Source organism: Gopherus evgoodei, chromosome 1, assembly GCF_007399415.2.
Source record: "Gopherus evgoodei ecotype Sinaloan lineage chromosome 1, rGopEvg1_v1.p, whole genome shotgun sequence".
Lineage (NCBI taxonomy): Eukaryota > Metazoa > Chordata > Testudines > Testudinidae > Gopherus > Gopherus evgoodei.
In genome coordinates this window covers 257,363,717-257,386,679 of record NC_044322.1, presented here as the reverse complement: position 1 = coordinate 257,386,679, position 22,963 = coordinate 257,363,717, and the positions used below count along the sequence as shown (strand labels likewise).

Here is a 22,963-nt window from a genome sequence, read left to right as displayed (position 1 = left end):
GTGCCTTGTAGCCCACCTGTGCACTCACAGTCTCACCACTCATCAGCCCTGACACCCCTGCCCCATTCAATTCCTGGGGAAACCACTGCGTGTGTTAGAGTTACGAGGAAGCAAGACCGTGCGCGGGAAGCCCGCGCAGTCTGAGAACCCTAGCTCCAGGCACAGCACTGGGGCGGCCGCTCATTCAATCGGGCTCCGGAGGCGCATGCTCAGTTAGACAAGCCAAAGGTGCCCGGAAGCGCATGCGTAGTTTAGTGGCCTTTCTCTGCCGGAGTGGAGGGGGCCGGGCTCGAACTGACCGAATGAAAACCGGAAGCGGAAACGCTGCGTGTAAAACCGCTTTTCCCTTCGGTTAGGCGGATTCCCCTCCCCCTTCTCTGTTCCCGGCGTAAAGCGAGCGGTGCAGGCCCCGAACGTTGTAGTGTAACCGCCCTAACTGCTGCTCGCCCGTGTCCCCTCCCTCAGGACAGCGAGAGCCGGCCAGAGAAGGCTCCCTCCCCCTGCCCCTCTCCGTGTGGGTGCTGGGCCTTCGCCGCTCCCGTGTCTCTGTCAGGCGGCCGCTATGTCCGACAAGGAGTTTATGTGGGCCCTCAAAAATGGAGACCTGGATGAGGTGAAGGACTATGTGGCCAAGGTAAGAGCCGGGCGGGGCCGTGATGGGGGGCTGCGCGCTTGGTAGAGCGGTGTGTGCGCGCGAGAGAGAATTGGCCTCACGTTGCCAGGGGCCGGGCCGGGCGCTTGCAGGGGTGATCGCGCTGTGGGGGGCGGGGGTGTAACGGGCCAGGCGGTGGCGGCGTGGATCGAGCCGGGCTGGGAGTTGTTTGCAGCCGCGCCCAGAGGCCGGGAGGGAGCATTGGGGCACACGCGCGGGTGGGGAGGTGCCAGTGCCTGGGGGCTCCCGGGGCTCCCCGCCCCCCCGGGTAGTGGCGGTAAGTCCTGCACAGGGAGCTGAGGGCTAGCTCGGTGCTGGGCTCTCCTGACTTACCAGGACTGTCTTTAGGGCCTTGGGCTGGTCCCGCTCCCTTTCTGAGTATTGGGGCCCCAACAGTACAGCGGGGGCAATTCTGATCTGCTGGGCTTGTCTCTTAGATCCAGGAGAAGGGCAAAAGATTATTACGACAGGGTACTAAACATCTATGTAGTTACTGTTAGGTCTTTCTGCTCTGAGCACTGCCGGGGAGGAACTCTCCCCTCACTATGTTGCAACTACGATCGAGGATTGGGAATTATTCACATTGGGGTGGGGGGAATTCTGCCTTGACAAATGTTCAGGATGCTGTGGGAGGTGGATATGCTCTCTTCTGTCTTGGTAGAGATGATTCTAGCAGAGTTTCTCAAACTCATAGCATGGACCTGCATCTTACTGTCTTGCAGGCCATCTTTCATCCTGATAATTGCTTACACTGAATACTTCCCTCATATTACATATTTCTTTATTGTATTACTGTCAGTCAGTTTTTAATTTATTTGAAAAGGGTAATTATCTTTTGCTGATTTATCTCCTCTCTGCTAGAAGTAGTCAGACGCTAGGTCAGTTTGATTTCTTTGGGCTTGTCTACATCACAAAGTTGCAGCGCTGGTGAGGGGGTTACAGCGCTGCAACCTAGGAGGTGTACACATCTGCAGGGCATCACCAGCGCTGCAACTCCCTGTTTGCAGCGCTGGCCGTACTCCCGTTTTGTCTCGGGTGTAGAGGATCCAGCGCTGGTGATCCAGCGCTGGTAATCAAGTGTAGACACTTACCAGCGCTTTTCTTGACCTCCGTGGAATAAGCAGGTATCCCAGCATACCTGAGGAAGCCTCTGGTAATCAAGCTGGTCTCCTTCCCCGGTTTGCTCTCGCGTTCCCCGAACCCCGAGCAAGCAGGTCTCCTTCCCTGTGGTTTGCAGGGTGGTTCGGGGAACGCGAGAGCAAACCGCGGCGAAGCTGGTCTCCGTCCCTGGTTTGCTCTCGCGTTCCCCGAACAAGCAGGTCTCCTTCCCTGCGGTTTGCAGAGTGGTTCGGAGAACGCGAGAGCAAACCGCTGCAAAGCTGGTCTCCTTCCCCGGTTTGCTCTCGTGTTCCCCGAACCTCCTCCGTGCAAGCAGGTCTCCTTCCCTGCGGTTTGCAGGGGGGTTCGGGGAACGCGAGAGCAAACTGCGGCGAAGCTGGTCTCCTTCCCCGGTTTGCTCTCGCGTTCCCCGAACCTCCGTGCAAGCAGGTCTCCTTCCCTGCGGTTTGCAGGGTGGTTCGGGGAACGCGAGAGCAAACCGCGGCGAAGCTGGTCTCCTTCCCTGGTTTGCTCTCGCGTTCCCCGAACAAGCAGATCTCCTTCCCTGCGGTTTGCTGAGTGGTTCGGGGAACGCGAGAGCAAACCGCGGCAAAGCTGGTCTCCTTCCCCGGTTTGCTCTCGCGTTCCCCGAACCTCCTCCGTGCAAGCAGGTCTCCTTCCCTGCGGTTTGCAGGGGGGTTCGGGGAACGCGAGAGCAAACCGCGGCGAAGCTGGTCTCCTTCCCCGGTTTGCTCTCGCGTTCCCCGAACCCCCCTTGAAGCCGCCCAACAGCGCTGCAGTATGGCCACATCTAACACTACTTGCAGTGCTGGTTGCTGTAAGTGTGGCCACTCTGCAGCGCTGGCCCTATACAGCTGTACTAATACAGCTGTAACAACCAGCGCTGCAAAATTTTAGATGTAGACATACCCTTTGTTTCTAGTAGCTTTTGTAGGTCTCCAGGTTCTTCTTTTCATTGAACATCCAGGATACCTGCAAAAGCTGTTGAAAGGAGCCAGCACTGTGTGAAAAGAGAGCTCTCCATGGACCACTATTTGAACACCTGTGAAAAATGTCAGATATAAGCTGATGCTACAAGATACTTTAGCCATCTCCAACATTAGGAGCAATCTTGAAATGGAAAGTAACTAACATGAGGGAGATCTGTTTTATTTTGATTTTTTTCTGAAAATGGTGTATTTCACCTCAGTTTGAAGCCACCTTTATTTTCTGTGTTGAGTGATTCTGACAGAGCATACTGGCTAGTGACAGAAAGAAGGAATCATTACATCTATTAAGCCTTTCTCACCTCCCTATTAGGTGTGTCCACCAGATTGTTGTGAGGTATTCTGTTTTCTTCTCCTCTCCCCCCCCACACACATTCTGCCTCTTTGGTTCTCTTCCCCCTGCTTATCAAACTTCTATCTGCTGTGGCCCATTGCTTTCCCACTATTAGCATAGTGTAGCCCTCAGAATCGCGTAAACTTCATATTGCTGTAGCAGATTCCCACTCTGCACGAGAGAGTGCTTTTTACTGGTGGTTCACTCAGAATACTGAGTAGTGCTCCATCTTCTCCCCTTAATCTCAATTCTAGTGACTCCCATCAGCACTTCTGAAATACTTCCAGTTGCCCTAAACAAAACCATCCTTTGTTCCAGTTTGTTGTTGTTCTAATGTTATCTTTGCACGTTCCCTCCAGTGTTGCAGTCATGTCCTTTCTTTTCATGTAAAGAGTTCAGTCTTCTACCATGTTAATAACTGATTGGTAACAGTTTTCATGCTCTGACAGAAAACTACAAATAATCATGAAAGACAAGGGTCAGGGTGGGCTTCACCAGTGAGGTACAGAAACAAAACCTTGTTGAGCAGTTCAGGCTCCTCTCCACTCATGGCCTGTAGGTTTTAAAGAGTCTGTACCCTGGATGTGCTGTTCTCTTTCACATCAGCCACTGGGCTGGCTATATATCTTAAACTTCAATATATCTTAAACGACACACTTCCATTTTCTGCTTAGAAGTGAGAAGGATCCATAGGCCAATATTGTCATTGCTGTTGTTTAGCTGAAGTGTAGCAGCACGAGAGCATCTGTCTGCATACTTGAAGAGACAACACTGCATTGGCTTATGTACAGTTAATATTTGGAAGGTTATTGGTTTAACTATAAAGATCAGAAATTTTCATTATTTAAAATGAATACTTAAATTCTGCAGAAATTTTGGGCTTAGACCCCCGTTTGCGCCAGTGAAAGCTTCCCATTGGCACGTAAATTTTTCAGGCCTTCCTTAATGTTTCCTTTATGCTTAACATTGTTATGTTCAGCAGTTGCTGGGGTTTTTTTTGACTCTTCTATTTTGGCTGACTCATTTTTACTAGAGATGGAGTTCTTGTGCTTTATCGTATAGGCCATTCGATAACAAGCAACAGCAAATTTCTAATTTGTTGAACTTTTGTTCCTTGGTTGTCTATGGCTAGTCATTCTCCTTTTCTTTTTGAAAATGAATAGTGTCTATTGGCTTCAGATATGCCTTTGCTGGAGGTTAGGTGGGACATTAAGAATTCTGTGTCATCTCCCCCTCTTGCTTTACCCCAGGGATCTGCAACCTATGGCACGCGTTCCACCTTTGGCACGTGAGCCGATTTTGCCTGGCACGTGGCTGCTAACTGGGGTCCCGGCTGCCGGCCCCATTCAGCGCACAGCTGAGTGAATGGAACCCCAGGCCGGCAGGAGACTGAGTGGGGCCAGTGGCTGGGACCCCAGGCTGGCGGTAGGCACGACCCACAGCCCGGGCAGGTGCGCCTCTGGCTCCCCCCTCACCGCGCTCGGGTTCTGCAGCTCCCGGAAGTGAGAACTGCCACTGCTGCCCCTTCTGCAGCTTCCCCCCCACCCACTGCCTCAGCACTCCATGTGGAGTTTTGCTTCCACATGGAGCCAGCATCTGACCGGCATGGGCATGGTAAGGGGAGTCCCGGGGCGCAATCAGGGAGCAGGGGGAGGGTTGGATGGGTTGGGAGTTCTGGGGGTCCTGTCGGGGTGGGGAGTGGTTGGAAGGGGCATGGGAGTCCCCGGGGGTCAGTTTGGGGGCGGGAGTGTGGATAAGAGTTGGAGCAGTCCGGGGACAGGTAGGGGGTAAGGTCCTGGGGGGGGGGCAGTTAGGGTGGAGGGGGTCTCAGGAGGAGGCAGTCAGGGGACAAGGAGCAGCGGGGGATTGGGGTGGGAAGTGGGAGGGAGTGGATGGGGGCAGAGCTAGGGTAGGGCTCTCCCCTCTTTTTTTGATTGTTGAAATACGGTAACCCTAGGTGAGGGGGGAGCCAGGGAGTGCATGGGAGCTGGCACCTGGGCTGCAGCCAGGGCAGGGGGGTGCAGGTGCTCCGCACTAGCGCCTTTGCAGGGCTGCTGGCCCCCTTCACCGCACCGGCTCCTCCAGAGCTGAGGCGCAGTGCTGCTGCAAGAGGGACGCTCTGGCTCTCTGGTGCCTCCAGAAGGCAGCTTCTGCTGCTGCAGCGGCCCAAGCCTGGCAAAGCCAGTGAGTGGACTTGGGATGGGGGCCACCTGGGTGGGTGGGGAGGGGAGGGCTTGCAGTGGGGCTGTGCACCCTCCAGGGTAGTTCAGAGGGTAGGGAGGGGGGAATCTGGTTTGGGGAGCAGCCCTTAGGCATGGCTGGCCCCTGGGGTCTATAAAGGCTCATTGGGATTTGCCCATCAATGAACCGATGTGCGGGGGGTGGGGCACAAAGTGGAAGTTTTGCTTGGGGCACAAAATATCCTTGCACTGGCCCTCCCCCAGGGGGTGCGTGCACCCCAGGTTAAGAACCACTGCACTTAAAGTAATAAGATATGCATTTTAATTTAATTTTAAATGAAGCTTCTTAAACATTTTTTAAAAGAACTTGTTTACTTTACATGCAACAATATTTATAGACTTATAGAGAAAGACCTTCTAAAAATGTTAAAATGTATTACCAGCACGTGAAACCTTAAATTAGAGTGAATAAATGAAGACTCGGCACACCACTTCTGGAAGGTTGCTGACTCCTGCTTAACCCACTCAAATTCTTAAAATTCCATTGTAGGAAGGCCCCGTGGAATAAGATCACTACTATTCTGTTAGAGATGGTCCTATGTGCAGTAGGGTAGAAGTGATTCTGCCTGGGCAGAAAGGAACCCAAACAGAATGAGGAAGTGGAAGGCATACGTAGGGAATTTAAGTATGACTATTCAGAAGAAGTGAAGGATGAGGGTTAGCTTTGTGGCAGAGCAATATACAGCCTTGAATATACTGAAGAAGTTTGCCAGGCTAGGTAACTCTTACTTCCCCCTTTCTTTTGAAATAAGCCTTGTGTCCACACAGAAGTACTCCTGTTGGTTTAGTAAAGGATTTAGATAAAGTTGTTGAGTCTTTTTGTTATTCCAGGCTTAATCATTGGATGGATGAATGGAAGTACTGGTGCAAACATTTTATTATTATCTTTTGCACTATACTTATCAAAGCTTCTGTACTCTGATGGCTGAGATGGACATCGTCTCCAGGCTGGCCTAGAACATCACCCATGTTGTTTCCCCCCTAAAAGTGCTGCAGTTTGTATCCTCATTTGGCAAACCATCTAGTTTAACCAGCTATAGGAGAGATCAGCAGGTAGTTTGTGACACTGGAATGCTCAGCCAGCAAACTAGAGTTGGCTCGCTGACTGAGTAGTGAAATGGGAAGGTTGGAAATGGGCAACATTTCTAGGTGGCATTCAGCTGGTGGGCATGGCTGGTGGGGGATTCTTGGTTAGTGAACAAAGGAGGCTCAGTGGCTCAGGCTACTGTGGAGTGCAACTAGTAGCTATGCTTCCTCCCCTGTGATAGGCATGGGTAGAAAGAGGGCCTTGGATTGAATTATGACAGTGCTAGTGAGGACACAAGATAAAACTAAAACAAGTTCACTGACTTGTGTGGAACATTGCTTCCACCCATTTATTACAATTGTTTGGAGCATAAACTATTAGGTCTTAGAATGGGAGAGAACTTGGATCTTGATTGCTAAGGTTGTCTCAGTGTGATGCAAATTAACAAAAAACAATAAAATTCTAAGGCACTGGTGGCTGGATCTACTTTAACTGGTATATTTAAACTTCTAAGCCAGTTAGAAGAACAGTACCAGCCTCCAGAACCTTGTCATACGTGTTGATCCACCTGGTTTAAACCAAGTTAGAGTTCTTTTTTTCAAGAGGGGCGATGGTTGGGCATGTCTACCCTGGGGAAAACAGCCAAAGTTGGCAGGTGTGAGAGTTATCGCTATTCTGCATTATTTTAGGCTATGGCTAAACTGTGCACCTTACAATGTAATTGTGTAGGCGCTCTTTATCTCTGGGAGGGAGCTTTCCTGGCTACAAAATAAAACCACCCCGAATGAGGGGCAGTAGCTTCGTCAACAGGAGAGCAGCTCCTGCCAATGAAATGCTGTCCACACTGACACTTTTCGGTCCTTAAAACTTTTGTTGTTCAAAGGAGTGTCTTTTTCATATCCTTGAGCGACACAAGTTTTAATGTGAAAATGCAGTATAGACAAAGTCTTATATTGCTCTCCTTAACTTCCCTTTAGTTGACTGAAAGAATATTGTTGACAGGCTCCAGAGGGAGCAATGTCAACACTTGAACAGAGGGAGGAAGTAAAGTCTCATAAGGGGCTTCTTGAGAGAGAAGGTATCTTGGCAGACAGCTTCTCCAAAAATAAATTGGAAAGACTGAAGAAAAGGGCATGATTTGAAAGTAAATTTAATTTAAAAAGAGCAGCAGAAAGAAGGAATAGAGTAGAGGAGGGTGGGAAGTAGGTGGAAAGGGATGGCAGGATTTTTAAATTTAAAAAAGTCAAGGATAAAGGACAAAAAATGCAAATGAAATTGCTTAATTTTAAATTATATTTTCAATTCTTTTGAGTTTCTGCTCGATGTATCTCCCTCTTCATTCCCAGGACAAACAGAACTAAATATCATATAAGATACTGTCTGCTTTCTTAATGCCACATAATTCTTATATTCGGCCCCAAGTTTCAACACTTTGTGGTCTGTAACGTAAGCCAAGTTTTTCTTGTGTTCAGTAGTACACTCAGTTACGTCTGTACCATCCCAGTTTTCTAAGGGAGTGGGGGCTGAGAAACCTTTTTGCTATTGTGTAATCATGCTGGATTCTAATGTGGTGTTTTGTGGCTTTTGATATTAAAATGTAATGGTACTGGGCCAATGTAAAACAGTTTTCCGTAGCACACAGCATTGATCATAGTGCATAATGACAGGTCCAGCAACAACTGGTATGATGTGGAGAAGTACATGTAAACTTGGTTATAATAGGAGAAAAACAAAGGCACTCAAACATTGTCAGTCAAATCGTTCACTTTTTTCTTAAATCTGTTTGGTTGTGGATGGCAAACTCAGAGTAGGACATGAATGCAGCAGTAAGGGAGCATCAAGCAAAGCCCTACAAATGAGTATAGGAATGGACTACAGAACAGTTAATACTAACCAGAAAAGCCCTGACAAAAATGTAAATACCTCCAAAGCCCAGGTGGAGATATATTAATTTAGATAGAATATATAAGCTAAAGATAATAACACAATCCTGTCACTGTCCAACAATAAACATTGTATACCAAACCCAGTTTAACCACAGCCTGCTCAGTACCATGGCATACACATCATTGTATCTTTAATAAAAATATGTTAGAAAAGAAGGAAAAATAGGTAAAGCCTTTGAAATGTCAAGTATTAAATAATGCTTTCATTTTAATAACATCCCTTGTTCCCTTTCTTTTAGCTGGAGAGAGTTTTTTAAAAGGGGGCCGGGGAAACCTTGTTGACAGTCTTTTAAATGATGGTAACTATCCTTTTTGGGAAAAGAAAAGAAATTAGTTGGTATGAGCTGGAGCTGTTGCAGTCTTTTCATCCCAGTTGGTGGTTATGATTCAGCTGGAGGTGATCAGGATGGTGATGTTATCTGGCTCCCTCTCTCTGGCCTGGTCTGTTCAGGATATTTCTCAGGATCAGGCTGATGAAGGCCTGAGGTCTCTGGAAATGGTGATGGTGTTGGCCATGATAGCGAAGTTTGTTCCAGTAGTCTGTCTGTCCCTCCCCTCTGCTGTTCGTTTTTATTCTTTTGTATTTGACCCACAAAATCTTTCTTTTAAGGCCCCCAAAATAATGTGGTGATTGTAATAGACCATCCCCTCATTATTTTTGTCCACTTATTGCGCCTACTATCTGACATCAGTTTTATTTTATTAACTTCTGGCTCCATAGCATTTGTTTTTAACATGCATAATTTCAACAGTGCTTGGAATATATCAGTGTTGCCTTTTTTCAGTTTGTCTGTCTGGTTTTCTTGTACCTGGTCTAATCCACATTAGCTGTTATAGGTTATTGTGGCATTTTATGAATGTACTCATTTTTTACAGTTAAAACCCACAATTAGGATAATTTTGTAGGCCCAGTTGCCAAAATAGTGCCCATATGGGCTTCCAAGCATGTCCTAAGGTCAACAGGTTTGACTTAATTCAGGTCAAAGCAAGTTCCATAGTTGAAAGGCCCTCATAGATAATGCCCTGCTGGAGACATTCTCCGCCCCCCCCGCCCCCCCCCCCCCACAGCAAAAGGACTACGGGTCAAGTGCCTCTTCTTTCTGTAGCTAAGTTCTTTATTATAGGTCAAAGCCAATATCTTAAATACCAACCCGAAACCGATAGGTGACTGATGTATATCATAGCAATATAATATGCACATAGTAACAATTTAGCTGAATTCTGCACCAACTTCAGTTTCAGGAAGGGCTTAAGATCTGTTCTAACTCATGTAGAGCACACAGCTCCAAAAGGCATAAAATAGCATGATCCATATCCAAAATAAAATGTTTCAACTTTCTAGTAATACAAAGGTTAGTGTTGGCCTTTGCTGCCACTTGTCTAGTTGCAGCTGGTACTCTATCTGGACCGCAGAACTGCAGCACTTACAACAAGGAGTGGATGTCCACAATGAAAGGAGAAGACCTTCTCTAATTTTCTAGTACTTCTAAACCAGTCAATCTCACTGTGATCTTTTCTGGATCTGGTATTGGTCAGCTCGCCCTCAACTAAGCAGAGAACAAAGGTAATTGACTGCTTTGAATGTGATGGAGATATTTATGAACATGCCACATTCCAGGTCTCCTTGCTAACATTCCCAATAGCTTCATGCACAGAGTAGACAACATGGAACCCTGCAGAACCCATGAGAATCCTTGGAGAGAAGCACTTACATGTCACTACCTTTTGAGTGCTTGGCAAAAAAAGAACAGAGCTACTGAAGGGTAGCCCTGTACAGTCCTGCTAGAACTGCAGATGAATCAATACATTTGATCAACTCGCTGTCTTTGATACAGTATCAGCATGGACACCTGATCTTCATCTGTCGTCATAAGATGTATCCAATTCATTGTCTATGCCCCCATGTCTGTTCTCAAACTGACAAGGTTGGTGATGTTTGAGAATAGTTTTGACACATCCTTTTCAGTAACATTAAGAGTGGAAGACTAGATACAAGGTGATAATTGGCCAGATTGTCAGCATCAAATGACTTTCTTGTGCAGTATCCACGTATGTGATTATTAAACCAGTAGCTGGCTTTCATCGTAGTCAAGGATGTCCTTAATCAAGGATATTTAAATAATATCCTGATAGCCTTCACCAGCCATGAAGAACATGAGTCCTGAGCATTTTAGTAACATGTGCTTAGCACTTCTCATAGCTCAGATTCTGAAAGAAACTCAGAAGACTAACATGCTATTGAAGTTTATTTCACTTGTAACTTTTAATAATTAAGAAAAATCAGCAATTTGAGGTCAATCAGGTTATAGTCCTTGCATGGGAAGAAGCATCTTGTAGGAAGATCTAGGTTCTGGGGTGGGGGTGGGGAGTAGGGGTATTGATCCTGTAAAGACTGTCATAATGCATGTGCATAAGGGGGCAAGTTTAAGGTTGCACAGGCAACCTAAATTCTAGCACTTCCTACATTCAAGTGCTTGAAATAAGCATGAATGGACATCAATTTTATGAATTTATTTAATTTATAGCTAAATATTTTTAAAGCTGAAATCTAAGAAGTTGAATCTGCCAAGTTGAATCTGCCAATTTGATAAGTATTGGTCAATATTTGAATCTAATTTAATTAGGGTAGACCCCTCTTTGCAGATTGAAGAAGTATTAGCATACTGATCATGATGATACTAGGTTCCTTTTAGATCAGGTCTTGAACAGTATTTCTCAAATTGGGTGTTTGATGCTCTTAACCAGTCAACAGTTATATTATACTTTAATTATAGACTCAGCAGTTTATAGTTGAAGTTTAGGTACACCAAATGTTCCAGGCATGTACTGAATATATAATAGTCTTGTGAGCAGTAGTCCTAGACTAGGGTTGAAGTACAGTAGTTACACCATGTAACAAATCACCAAAATGTCTGCTTGCTTTTCAGTTCTTTAGTATCTTTAATACATTTATCACCCTTCCAGTACTTCTCCGAGCAGTAATGCTATTTTAAGGCACTCTAAGAAATGTAGTCCCTGTTAGAATTGTTTGATGTAAATGGGAGAAATTTTAAGTATTAAGAATAACTGCTTAAAGCTGTGTTTTGTGATTCTTGTAACAATTTTCTTAGGCTTATAAAAAGGAATTAATGGATATAACATTAGTTACAAAAACTGTCAAAATATGATTCATTGGAGTCTCATTGGACTGCATGTATACTCACCAAGAACTTGTGTTGTTTAAAATAAGTAAATGAAAGAGAATTTCTAAAATTAAATCTCACCACTACTTCTCAGTCCTGGTAACTCTTGCAGGGGAGAGATTTGGACCTCACCGCTGCTCCAGGTGTCCAGTAACATTTCTAGTTTTGCTGCAGCTTCAGGGGTTCATCAACTATGGGGTCCACACAGTGGTCTCAAGTTTATAAACTCTGCTTCAGGGTCCATTGGAGGAGAGCACTCTTCCTATTTTCTATTGGACTCCTCTGGTTGGGGCAGTGTTCTCATTTCAGTTCTGTTTCTTTGTCATCTACTGGATACCAGTGGAAACATCAGTGTAATATGTTTCTTCAATTCTTTTATCATTAGAGCCCTGCAAATCCATAGATATCCACATCCGTGGACTATTTTTGTGGATTGCAGATCAGATGCAGATACAAACATTATATCCACACAGGGCTTTTATTGGAGGCCATTTATGTTTGAAATGAGTTAAAGATTGTATATCGGTGTTGATCAGACTATTAACCGGAATCCCTGTTTACAGCAAGTACTTTTAATATTCCCAAGTTATATCCTGGTTATCTTTCATAGCTACTGGGCCCTTTGGGTTACATCTAAAATGCAATAAAATACATGTGGCTGGCCCTCATCTGCTGGCTGAGACTGTAGGGCTAAAACTATCAGTATAAGCTTTTGGATCCAACTCAAGCCCAAATGTCTGTGCTGCAGTTTTATACCTCCACAGCCCGAGCCCTGCAAGCCCAAGTGAGTTGATCTGGGCTCTGAGACTCTGTGCTGCAAGTGTGTTTTTATTGTGGTACAGACTTATCCTGTGTGTCTAAAGCTGAAGGTGGGGAAAGTTCATCCCCGGGTGGTGCCCTTTGGGGCCATACTTGCACGATGCAGTTACTCAGAGAGAGAAAATGGTGAGGTAATACCTTTTATTGGACCAGTTTCTTTGCTGAGAGAGACAAGCTTCTGAGCCACACAGAGCTATTCTTTAGGTCTGGCTACAGTTACTGGGAATCAGAGTGGATTGATTTAAATCAAAGTGACTTTAATCACTAATCTTAATCATGATGTAAATCAGCAAGCAGGAAACCTAAATTTAAATTTATTTTAATCTTGCTTTGCATTTGTACCTTTTTTTCCCTTGAGAGGTTGATTCTCATTGGTTAGTAACCATTAAAACATTCACAACTAATCTATACATAAAAGCTGGTACTATTTGCTAACCAGGAGTATACACAGTATCTTTACATTTATTTGAGCCATTGTATAGTTTAAGATAGTTGTTTGGATTTTTTTTAATTTTACGTTCATTGAGAAAATGATGGATGATTCATTTCTTGTATGCTACATTATTTTCTTACTAGTACAGTTCGGCTGTATTTGGATTTTAAGTTGACATTTAATTAAATACAGAAAATGAGCATTTTGAAACAGTTAAAGGTTATTTATGTTAAATGTGCTGGATACATAAGTAAGTTTATCAAAACATGTTTTGCGTTTAAAACTGGTTTATTAAACAAAGGTTGTATTATCTGTAGTTAGTGAACTGAACTGATTGTTTCTGGTTATCATTTCTTTCAAGATTTTAGAACTAGTATATCTCACTTCATACTAAGTTTTTATTTATATTTGGATTAAGGAGAAAAATACGCTTTCCTTCTTTTTCAACTTCCTGTCAGTTCCTTAACCTTAAATAAACTAGTTGTGATGGGTTCAGTCACAAAGACCCCCTTGGGACTGTCACTGATGTGCTGGAATTACCTCTGAGCCCATTTTCCCTGCCAGCTTGGGACTCCAGAACCCTGCCTTGTTGAGCCAGACATGCTAGCCTGCTGCAACACAGACCCAGGCCTGGTCCATGCATCCAAAACTGCAGACTTTAATCAAAAACTGCCCAGCAGGTTACCTGCCTCCAGCACCCAGTTCCCAATGGGATCCAAACCCCAAATTAATGTTATACTTTGTATAAAGCTTATACAAGGTAAACTCATAAATTGTCCACCCTTTGTAACACTGATAGAGAGAGATGCACAGCTGTTTGCTCCCTCAGGTATTAATCACTTACTCTGGGTTAATAAACAAAAATGATTTTATTAAGTATTAAAAGTAGAATTTAAGTGGTTTTAAGTAATAACAGACAGAACAAAGTAAGTTACCAAGCAAAATCAAACAAAACACGCAAGTTGAAGCCTAATACATTAAGAGATCAAATACTAATAAATCTCACTCTCAGAGATGTTCCAATAAGTTTTTTTCACAGATTAGATTCCTTCTTAGTCTGGGCCCATCCTTTCCTCAGTACAGTCCTTGTTGGTTCCAGCAGGCATCTTGGGTGAAAAGTAGGGGCTTTCTTGTGACTGGGAACCCTCTTTGTTCTCTTTCACCCCCTTTTATAGGTTTGGCACAAGTCAGGAATCTTCTCTCTCTGGAATCCCACCCCTAGATTCAGAAGGAAAAGCACCAGGTTTAAGATTGGTTCCACCATTCTTCCTGGGCTGGCTTACAGGAACACAGGAAGGCGTGCAAGTAAACAGCCATTTACAACCAAATATCCTAGTCAATAGGAGCCATCAAGATTCTAAACCATCATCAATGGCCCACACTTTGCATAATTACAATAGAACCTCAGTTATACTTTATATTTCTAGCTTCAGATACAAGAATGATACATACATACAAATAGGATGATCAGTTTCAGTAGATTATAAGCTTTGTAATGATACCTTACAAGAGACCTTTTGCATGAGGCATAATCAAATTGCATCATATTTACACTCAGAATCATATTTCCATAAAACATTATGGAGTGCAGCATCACACTAGTCATTGAACTGAACTACCTGAATAAACTGAAATGAGGAATGTTCTCTTCGCTCCTGAAGAAGAAACGATTGCAGTCAAAAGATGGTATAGTCTTCAACAAACTCTTTTCTAGGTGCTTAGCTGGTGATTTATACCAATTCAGTGATTTGACTTTCTTTAAAACTTTGGCAGCAAGCATGGTACTGCTTAATATTTTTATTTTATTTAAATTACTTCAATAGATTAGGTTTTAATATAGATTGTCATAATTTGAAATAGGTTTATTTTTAACAAGAAAAATGTAGTTGCATTTAAACAATTTTTAGTATTTTTTTTTAATTCACCTTGTTTGCGGTTCCTGCTTATGTGCTTCTACCTTGAAAGCCTTGTAGGATCCTTCATACCTGACCAAAACTGGGATATTTGGAAGTGTATTGCTTTACTATACAGCTAACCCTTCTTGTAAAACATTCACCCCTCCTTGGCTAGAGGATGTAATCTTTTAGAGCCTTGAATGGGGTTTGTAATAAACCATTAACCGTTTCTCTTATAGTCATGTGATGGAGATAGGAAGTTCTTATTAACAGTAAACAAACTTGATTGCAAGTTTTTATTGGAAAATTGGTATCATACATACAACAAATACATTAAACAAGGAAATGACCTTTTTTTTTTTTAAAAGTTTCCCGTATGAGTTCCTAACTGAAAGTTGTACTCTTTCAGTTTTTGTGAATGGTAGTAAAGTCCATAGTCAAACCCTTTCTGATATTCATACCTGGGCACCTGTTCTCAGTACCGAACTCTGATGAAGCTCAAGTAGCTTTTTGTGGATTTTCTATCTATCTATTAATATTAAGATGTGATAAGATGATAAACTTTGTAAACTACTTACACGCTTGAGTCATTCCTGTAAAACTGAATTTTCTGATTGTTTACATCAAATGTCTACTTTGGATAAAAACTAGTATTGTTTGGATATTACTATCTGTAGGTCTCACCTTGTTTGTTTCCTAAACTGGAATGGGGTTCAACATTGACTGTGTAGACCCAGGAATTTTGTTTTTGTGAATAGCTTTTTTTTATTTCATTCTGTCTTCATATGATTCCATGCATGTAGTCACACTGAAATTTAATTCCACATCTGTGCTTGTTAATCTCGCTGAGGAATAGTGATAATTCAATATTGTGAATAATCCCTTTTGTTACTGGTAACACCAGGGAATACCCGTATGAGATTTAAAAACAAAAACAAAAAATCCCAAAATAATCACTTGACAAATGTAGAGGACAATAATATGCATAAGAATTAAAAAACAATATAATTTACTTTTGGATCACACTGTTCTCTAACTCTTTTACCTGTTGTTTGGATTTGAGGTAGCAGTGGAATATTTTAAAGGGCGAGTAAGTCTTGACTCGGGTACATTTTGGATAGCAAGGAAAAGTCATAAATTGAACATATCACTCTAGGAGTAAATTCCCAGAGAATGGAGAAGTGAAGAGCTGAGAAGGTTTTATAAGGGATTATATTCCAGAATATTAAAATACTGTATTTTTTTCAAATTGCTCAGATTTGTTAATTTACTAAATCATGTTGAGAAATTTGCTATTGATGTAGTAATTTATATTTACATGTTTCCCATACAGTACAAAACTTCTTTTCAAGAAGTCTGACGTTACTCTTAAATAGACACTTAATAGTGTTTTTTAAGAAGAAACGAAGTCCAAAGATATCATTGACAATACTGGAAAGTGAAATCCTTAGCTTTGTCTGGGGCCATAGTGATATGTCTTTGGACAGTTAAAAGGCATGCATTTCCTTTTTCTCATTATAACCAGACATTTGTTTGCCATACCACTATCTGATGTAGTTTCCCATATATTTTTGTGAAAATGACAGGGAGATTAACTTTCTATAGACAAGAAGGCTACTTTTCCATACCAATAGGCTTGGAGCAGATCAATAACACTGATATTGGAACTAGCTTGCTCAGACCTCAATTGTTTCCTGCCTCAAATATGTCTGTTGCCCTCTGAGCTTGCAGGATTTTACTAAGTTGCCATCTGGCACCCAGGTGGACTGAAATATTTTCCACTTAGTATGGCCCCGGAGGGATAAACAGTACAAAGCGGCAACAGTGCTTGGGTTTTTGGTCAAATTCTGTGCTGACTTTGGACAGCCACATCACTAGAATATAAAATTACCAGATGGGCAGTTCAGGGTTGTCAAAGAGATTGGGAACTGCCGTATGCTCAGTTGATGTTATGTCAGGTGTGAAGATTTTCTTCCCCATCCCTCGATGTTCAGTCATGATACTGTTAGATTCAGAAAAAAATACATGGCTTACAGAAAGTTTATATGTAGCCACCTGTACTAACTGCACTAGAATCTTATTTGTTGCTCTACTTCTGATACTCAGAATTATTTTAGCTTGTTTCTATTCCGCTTTCTGTTGCTCTTCCTGTTTCACTCAAAGGGTGATACTTTGAAAGTTCAGTAGAACTAATCTCCTCTCTAACTCGGAAGAAAGTCTAATACAAGGTTTATTGGGCAAAGGATTAAATGGGAATCCTTGAGTTTAAGAGAGTTCTTTAACTAGCTTGAGAGAAGCTAGGCCACTGGTCCATGGATTCCCATGTCTTACCCAGAAATTTAAGTTCCAGGTGATCTTCTGTCACATGGAACAGGGAATCAAAGGAAGAAATGGGTTAACTGACTGTCATTCTTGTCCCCCACTGTACAATTTCTGGGGGTGGGCTGTTTTGAGACTTCAGCTCCCAATTCAACAAACTATTTAATTGGTCATCAGACTTCTTGAATACTTTTCCCCAACAGTATTAAGTTATTCCTTTTTTTTTCTCTTTCTCCTTTACCCTTTGAATTTTGTGCCTTTCTCTCCCTCTTATTTATTTCTGCCAGTATTTCAGTCCTCAATCTATTGATGCTTCTCTTCAATATGGCTCAGGGAATGAGACCATGCTTGGGCTTAACTGTTATCACTAGGCCTCCTCTTTTGGCTTGCTGCTTTTTATGTTCCTGTACACAATACTTCCCTAGAAATGCCAGAGTGAAATCTACGCTAACCCAATCAGTCTCACCCTGTTCCTGCTGTGCCACAGAGGAAGCACCGTATGCAGGAGAGGTACAAGGATATTTTACTTTGATCAGATCTCATTTTTCCTCCAAATCACATTTTATTGTTGCATATTGTTTCCTAGCTGGAGTGAAAAATGTAAAATTGACCAAGTTAGTATTTCAATCTATAACTGCATTGCAGGGAAAAATATTGTGTAGGAATGGACTTGAGTGGGGACTCAAAATTGTCGGTAAGGACGAAAATGCATGATGTCTGTAGTGTTGCAAACAATTTAAACCCTTACCCATGTATTGGTCACACACACAATCTCTTGCAAACTGAGGTGTTTTCACTGTAGTTCAAGATGAGTGCCAGTCACTTGCATAGTAACATGCAAAAAACAAATTATCCTCTACTGATTTGATATCCCACACTTATCAAATCTTTATACCACTTGGTGATCTAAAGGTGGTGCATTGTACTGTAGCTATACTGACATAACCCCACAGTGTAGATATAGCCTACAGCAATTAAAAGGTTTTTTTGTTGCATCGGTAACACCTTTCCTCTGAATGACGATAGCTAGGTTGATGGAAGCATTCTTCCATTGACCTAGCTGCGCCTATGCCAGGGCTTAGGCCAGTATAGCTATGGTGCTCAGGGATGGATTTTTCACACCCCGGCATTTCATAGATACATCAACCTAAATTTTAACTGTATACCAGGCCATACTCTTCTGGCTTGCAAATGTAGTGTATTCAGTGCTGGTGAGAGGCTGAGAATGTTGCCACAAAGGAAACTTACTAGAGGACTTAATTTCACACTTTACTTTGAACAATCTTGTTATCGGCTAATCAGAAACGCATAACAGATTTATGTTGCTATTCCAGCCAATACTGTGAACTTTGAGCCTATGTTTTGTGACTCTTTATTTATCAGTAAAACGTTGTGAATTTGTACCACTCAGTCTATTATTAGGTGTATATTTAAGATTCATTCCCTTGGGAATATGTCACTAAATATTCTAACTAGGTGAGTTTCTACCCTTTGAACTCAATACCAGTGCTTAAAGTGTATGGGCGTTATTTTCATTTTTAGATTATATGTGTGTAAAATTTCTATTTAGTTTTCTGAAGTCAGAGAGAGACAAGCTTCTAGAAGCTCCCACTAGAAAATGTAGAGTTCATCCTTGTTCTATAAAAATACTCAAATGCTTTGCAGGGTTTTTTGTCTAAAAATGCTGATACAACAGCCAAAACGCAGATGGCTCAGTGGTTCAGTTTGGCAGTTTGTTTCTGGAATTATGTTCTTTAGATTGAGACAAAATACTTCAGATTGCATTTGATTAGATTTGGGCAAATTGGTTATTTGTTTGCTGTTGACATTACAGCCACCAAAGTAGACGTCTATACTATACCTTACCTTTTGTTGTCATAAGCTAACAGAGGTATAATAGTGCTTAGTGCTTGTATAGCACTTTCAAAGCCTCTACAATGCTCTTTTCTCTTTTTTTTTTTTCTTTTTTTTTAACTTAAAGTTGAACTTTTATTTATTAGGCAATGCTTTTGGAAGGCAGGCAAGATTCACAGAGATAGGGCAAGTATTTTAACTTGTCAGTTTTCTTGGGAATTCAAGGCCTTGTATTAACCAAGAAAATGCCATGCCTGTTTTTCAGTCAAGGCATAAATGTGAGGATAGTATGGGTCTTACCTGCTTCTGACATAATAAAAATGCCTTAGACCTGAGTACTAGCACTTACACTGTTGCTACACTATGTGAAGATCTGGATGGTGGTTGTTTGCAAATAGGTATGCAATCTTCCTGTGTGGATGTACTCTAGCAGTTCCTGGCTACCAGGTCTGTCCTCAGTCGCCTCAACTGCACTGCCTAGTGAAACTAATTGGAGAAAACAGGCTCTGAATCTACCCCAATAAACACTTGTTTGTATTCACCTTCCACTGCCAAAAATAAATTTATTGACTCTCCATATCTGAACAGTCTCCTCTCACCCCTTGTCTGCCTGCTCAGCTAATCTCTTGAGCCTGCCCTCCGGAACTCTGTCTCTTGTGGTAGAGGCTGCTACTACTTTCACTTCTGTAGGAGGAAGGAATAGAAATTAGAGAGTCTATATAAACTCTTACTTCTAGGGGAATTCTGCACCACTGTGCATGTGCAGAATTCATGTCCCCTGCAGATTTCTTTGCTTCCTGCAGAAAAATGACTTTCTGACAGGGAAGAAAGGGGAAGCCGCAAGAGGGGTGTCCCACCCCCCAGTAGTGCAGGTACATCATTTCAGGCACCTGGAGCAGCCAGTGGAGAGAGAAATCACCGTGGGGCTGGGGACACCCCAGCCAGTTGCTCCTATCCTGCACCAGGATCAGCTGCGAGTCCTGGCTAGAGGTGGGAGAACACTGGACAACTTCTTCCCCTGCAAGGAGTGGCTGGGATTGTGTCAGACTCCAGAAACCTTCCCCCAGCTGCAGGAAGCTCAGCATCCTCCCCTTCTTACCCCAATTGCTCTTTACTGCGGGGGTAGGGGATCACTGTATGGGTAGCTGCTCCACCATCTGCCCAGCCCTGGTGCATCCAGACTTCCCATATCCAGACACCCCTACCAAGCCTCACCTGATACACCCAGAACCTCCATAGCTCTCCATATCCAAACCCCATCCCACTGAACCTCAACCCCTGCATCTGGAATCCCCTTGCCTTCGGACCCACACCCAGATCACCCCCCACTGAGCTCCCTGCAGTCAAACCTCCATCTTGCAGAGCCCTACCACCCTGAGCTTCCCATGCCACTGACCCTCAACTAGCTTCACCCAGACCCCCACCCCACCAAGCTCCACTCTTCAAGAACCCAGACACCCTCAACCACTTGAACCTGGAAGTCTCTGCACCTGGAACCTGCCCACAACAAGCCTCTGCATCCAGAACCCCCCCCCACTTACCCCTCCCCCTTTGCTGTGTCAGGGTTGGGTGCAGCCTCCCTGCTGAGTCCATGTCTAGGGTGATCTTCCACCTCCATGCAGCCACTGGCCTGAGCTCCGCACTGCCTTTCTGGAGCCTCCGCATTTATTTATTGACAAAACTTGAATTTTTTTGGCACAGAATGCACTAGGGAATAAAAGTATGTCTCAAGCCCATAGGTGGAGGAGGGAAGGAGCACCTGGGTAGAAGAGGAAGTAAGCAGGGGCGGAGGGGACTGACCTCCTGTATTACTTGTAGTTCTTTCTTTCTACTCCAACTAGAAACTGGGTTGATCTTGTCAGTATCATTGCTTCCTTCCTTGCCTTGCTCCACCCCACCCACAAGACACAAGAATCAGAGATCAATGAAAAGTGACTAGTCTAGCCAGTTTCCACTCTGCTGTAGCTTGTGGAACCACCGAGCAGTGACACAAACGATGGATATTTTTAAAATGCAGACTTAAGCCATATCTACAACTACAGGTGCTACAGTAGTACAACTATAGCATCATAGCTATGCTGGTGTTGTACGATAGTAGATCAGTGGTACGCGATCTTTTCCAGTTGTACCACTCCCCCATACCATTAACCAAATCTGTCCATGCCCCCGTCTATTACTGCACGGTCAAGGCTGCCCCGAGCTCCACTACTGAGAGAGAGCGGGACTAGGGCCTTAACGGGGTTGGAGGAGGAGCTGATCTGAGAGTGGGGCTGGAAGCATGGTGCTCCCTCCCCATGTTCCTCCCCCACCCCCCCAAAGGGTGCTGGCCCAGGCCTGGAGGCAGAGCAGGATGGGGGGCTGAATGGGGTTGGAGGAGGAGCAAGGCTAGGGGCAGAGGTGGTTTGGGGGCGGAGTAGGGCTGGAAGCATGGCGCTCCTTCCCCATCCCCCATGTGGGCTGGCCCTGGCCCCACTGCAGGTTTTAGGGGGGCATGCATCATAATTTGGGGGCCACTGGTGTAGATACACACTACTGTAATAGAAGAATTTTTTCTGTAACTGTAGTAAGTCTGTGTTCCTGAGTGATGGTAGCTAGGTTGATGGAAATATTATTCCATTGACTTAGCTGCACTTAAACTGCAAGTTTAGGTCAGGTTGGCAGTGGTGCGGATTTGTTCCCATGACTCAAGGTCATCTTTTCCAACACATCACTCTACTCTAAATCCCTGTCAGAGTGCTGTTCTTTGTACTGACACCAGTAACGGAGGCATCTTATCCCTCCAGAATCTGACCCTCCTGTTACAGATGTTCAGCAGAAAACAAAGCAGATGGACTCTGTAATAACTAGAGATACACCTATCTCCTAGAACTGGAAGGGACCTTGAAAGGTCATCAAGTCCAGCCCCCTGCCTTCACTAGCAGGACCAAGTACTGATTTTTGCCCCAGATCCCTAAGTGGCCCCCTCAAGGATCGAACTCTCAACCCTGGGTTTAGCAGGCCAATGCTCAAACCACTGAGCTAGCCCTGCCCAGCTCAGTACCTCCTCTCAACACTTACTCTACACCAGATGAGGCCACTGTCTTGGAACCATCCTCCCCAGTACTGGATGTTACAAAATGTACCAGGAATTTATGAAAAGGTAGCCGCCTCCATACATACTCAGATTGAACTAGCAGCAAAGAATCCTGTGGCACCTTATAGACTAACAGACGTTTTGGAGCATGAGCTTTCGTGGGTCAATACCCACTTCCTCAGATGCATGTAAGGTGCAGATGAGGAAGTGGGTATTCACCCACGAAAGCTCATGCTCCAAAACGTCTGTTAGTCTATAAGGTGCCACAGGATTCTTTGCTGCTTTTACAGATCCAGACTAACACGGCTACCCTCTGAGATTGAACTGGTCCAGGATAATCCATGCATATTAGGGGATATTTTGCATTCTGTGGGACATACTAGAGTGGCTCTGCCTATTAAAGAGGCCACTTAGTCCATGAAAATCTTTAGCAAACTCCCTGTTCTGACACCCACAGGACATGAGTTTTTTATTCACATTTGTGAATGCTGTGTAGGTGACATCCCATTTTTAGGCAAAATTGATTTATTCTTTTGTAGCTGGCATGTGTGACCCCCTTGGTATGAGGCGGGGAGCCTATCAATATCCTACAATAAAACAAAGCTAAGACACCAGATGTACCCTCTACTTTCATCCACGCTTCACCATTCCTGCACCTGCTGTTCACTGCAAACTGGCTGCAGCACATTTTCAACATACAAAATTCCACATTTGCTGCTACTCCACTCCAAGTCTAAATTTGTCATCAATAAATGTCTTTTTGTTTCACTCATGCTCGGTCAAGGGGGAATATATGATTTGTAGTTCTTTGCAATACTTATATATACACGATATAAGATGTGTATATATACTGTATGTGATACAGCATGGCCAGAGGGCAGCAGGAGACGGTTAGAAGGGAGCCTTATTCCCTGTAAGGGGAAGAAAGTTTGCTATAGATTAACTAGAGCACCTGAAGCCAGTTAGAGCACCTGCATTCAGTCACATGATAAAACCCCCTGCTTCAATCAGACAGTGTAGGAGCTGGAGCAGAAAGGGTTGTATCGGAGCAGAGAAGATTGGTGTTGGAACAGAGAACAGTTTG

The 22,963-nt window shown here is 43.7% G+C and overlaps 1 protein-coding gene across 1 annotated transcript in view; it reads left to right on the top strand.

The window, feature by feature from the left end:
* The first annotated feature begins 285 nt into the window (after nt 1-285).
* The window catches only part of MTPN (myotrophin), a 57,739-nt gene continuing 35,061 nt past the window's right edge, over nt 286-22,963 (top strand). Inside the window, exon 1 of the mRNA XM_030543807.1 lies at nt 286-634. Within this exon, the coding sequence (XP_030399667.1) occupies nt 563-634 (72 nt within the window). The 5' untranslated portion in view covers nt 286-562. The remainder of the gene's footprint in view (nt 635-22,963) is intronic.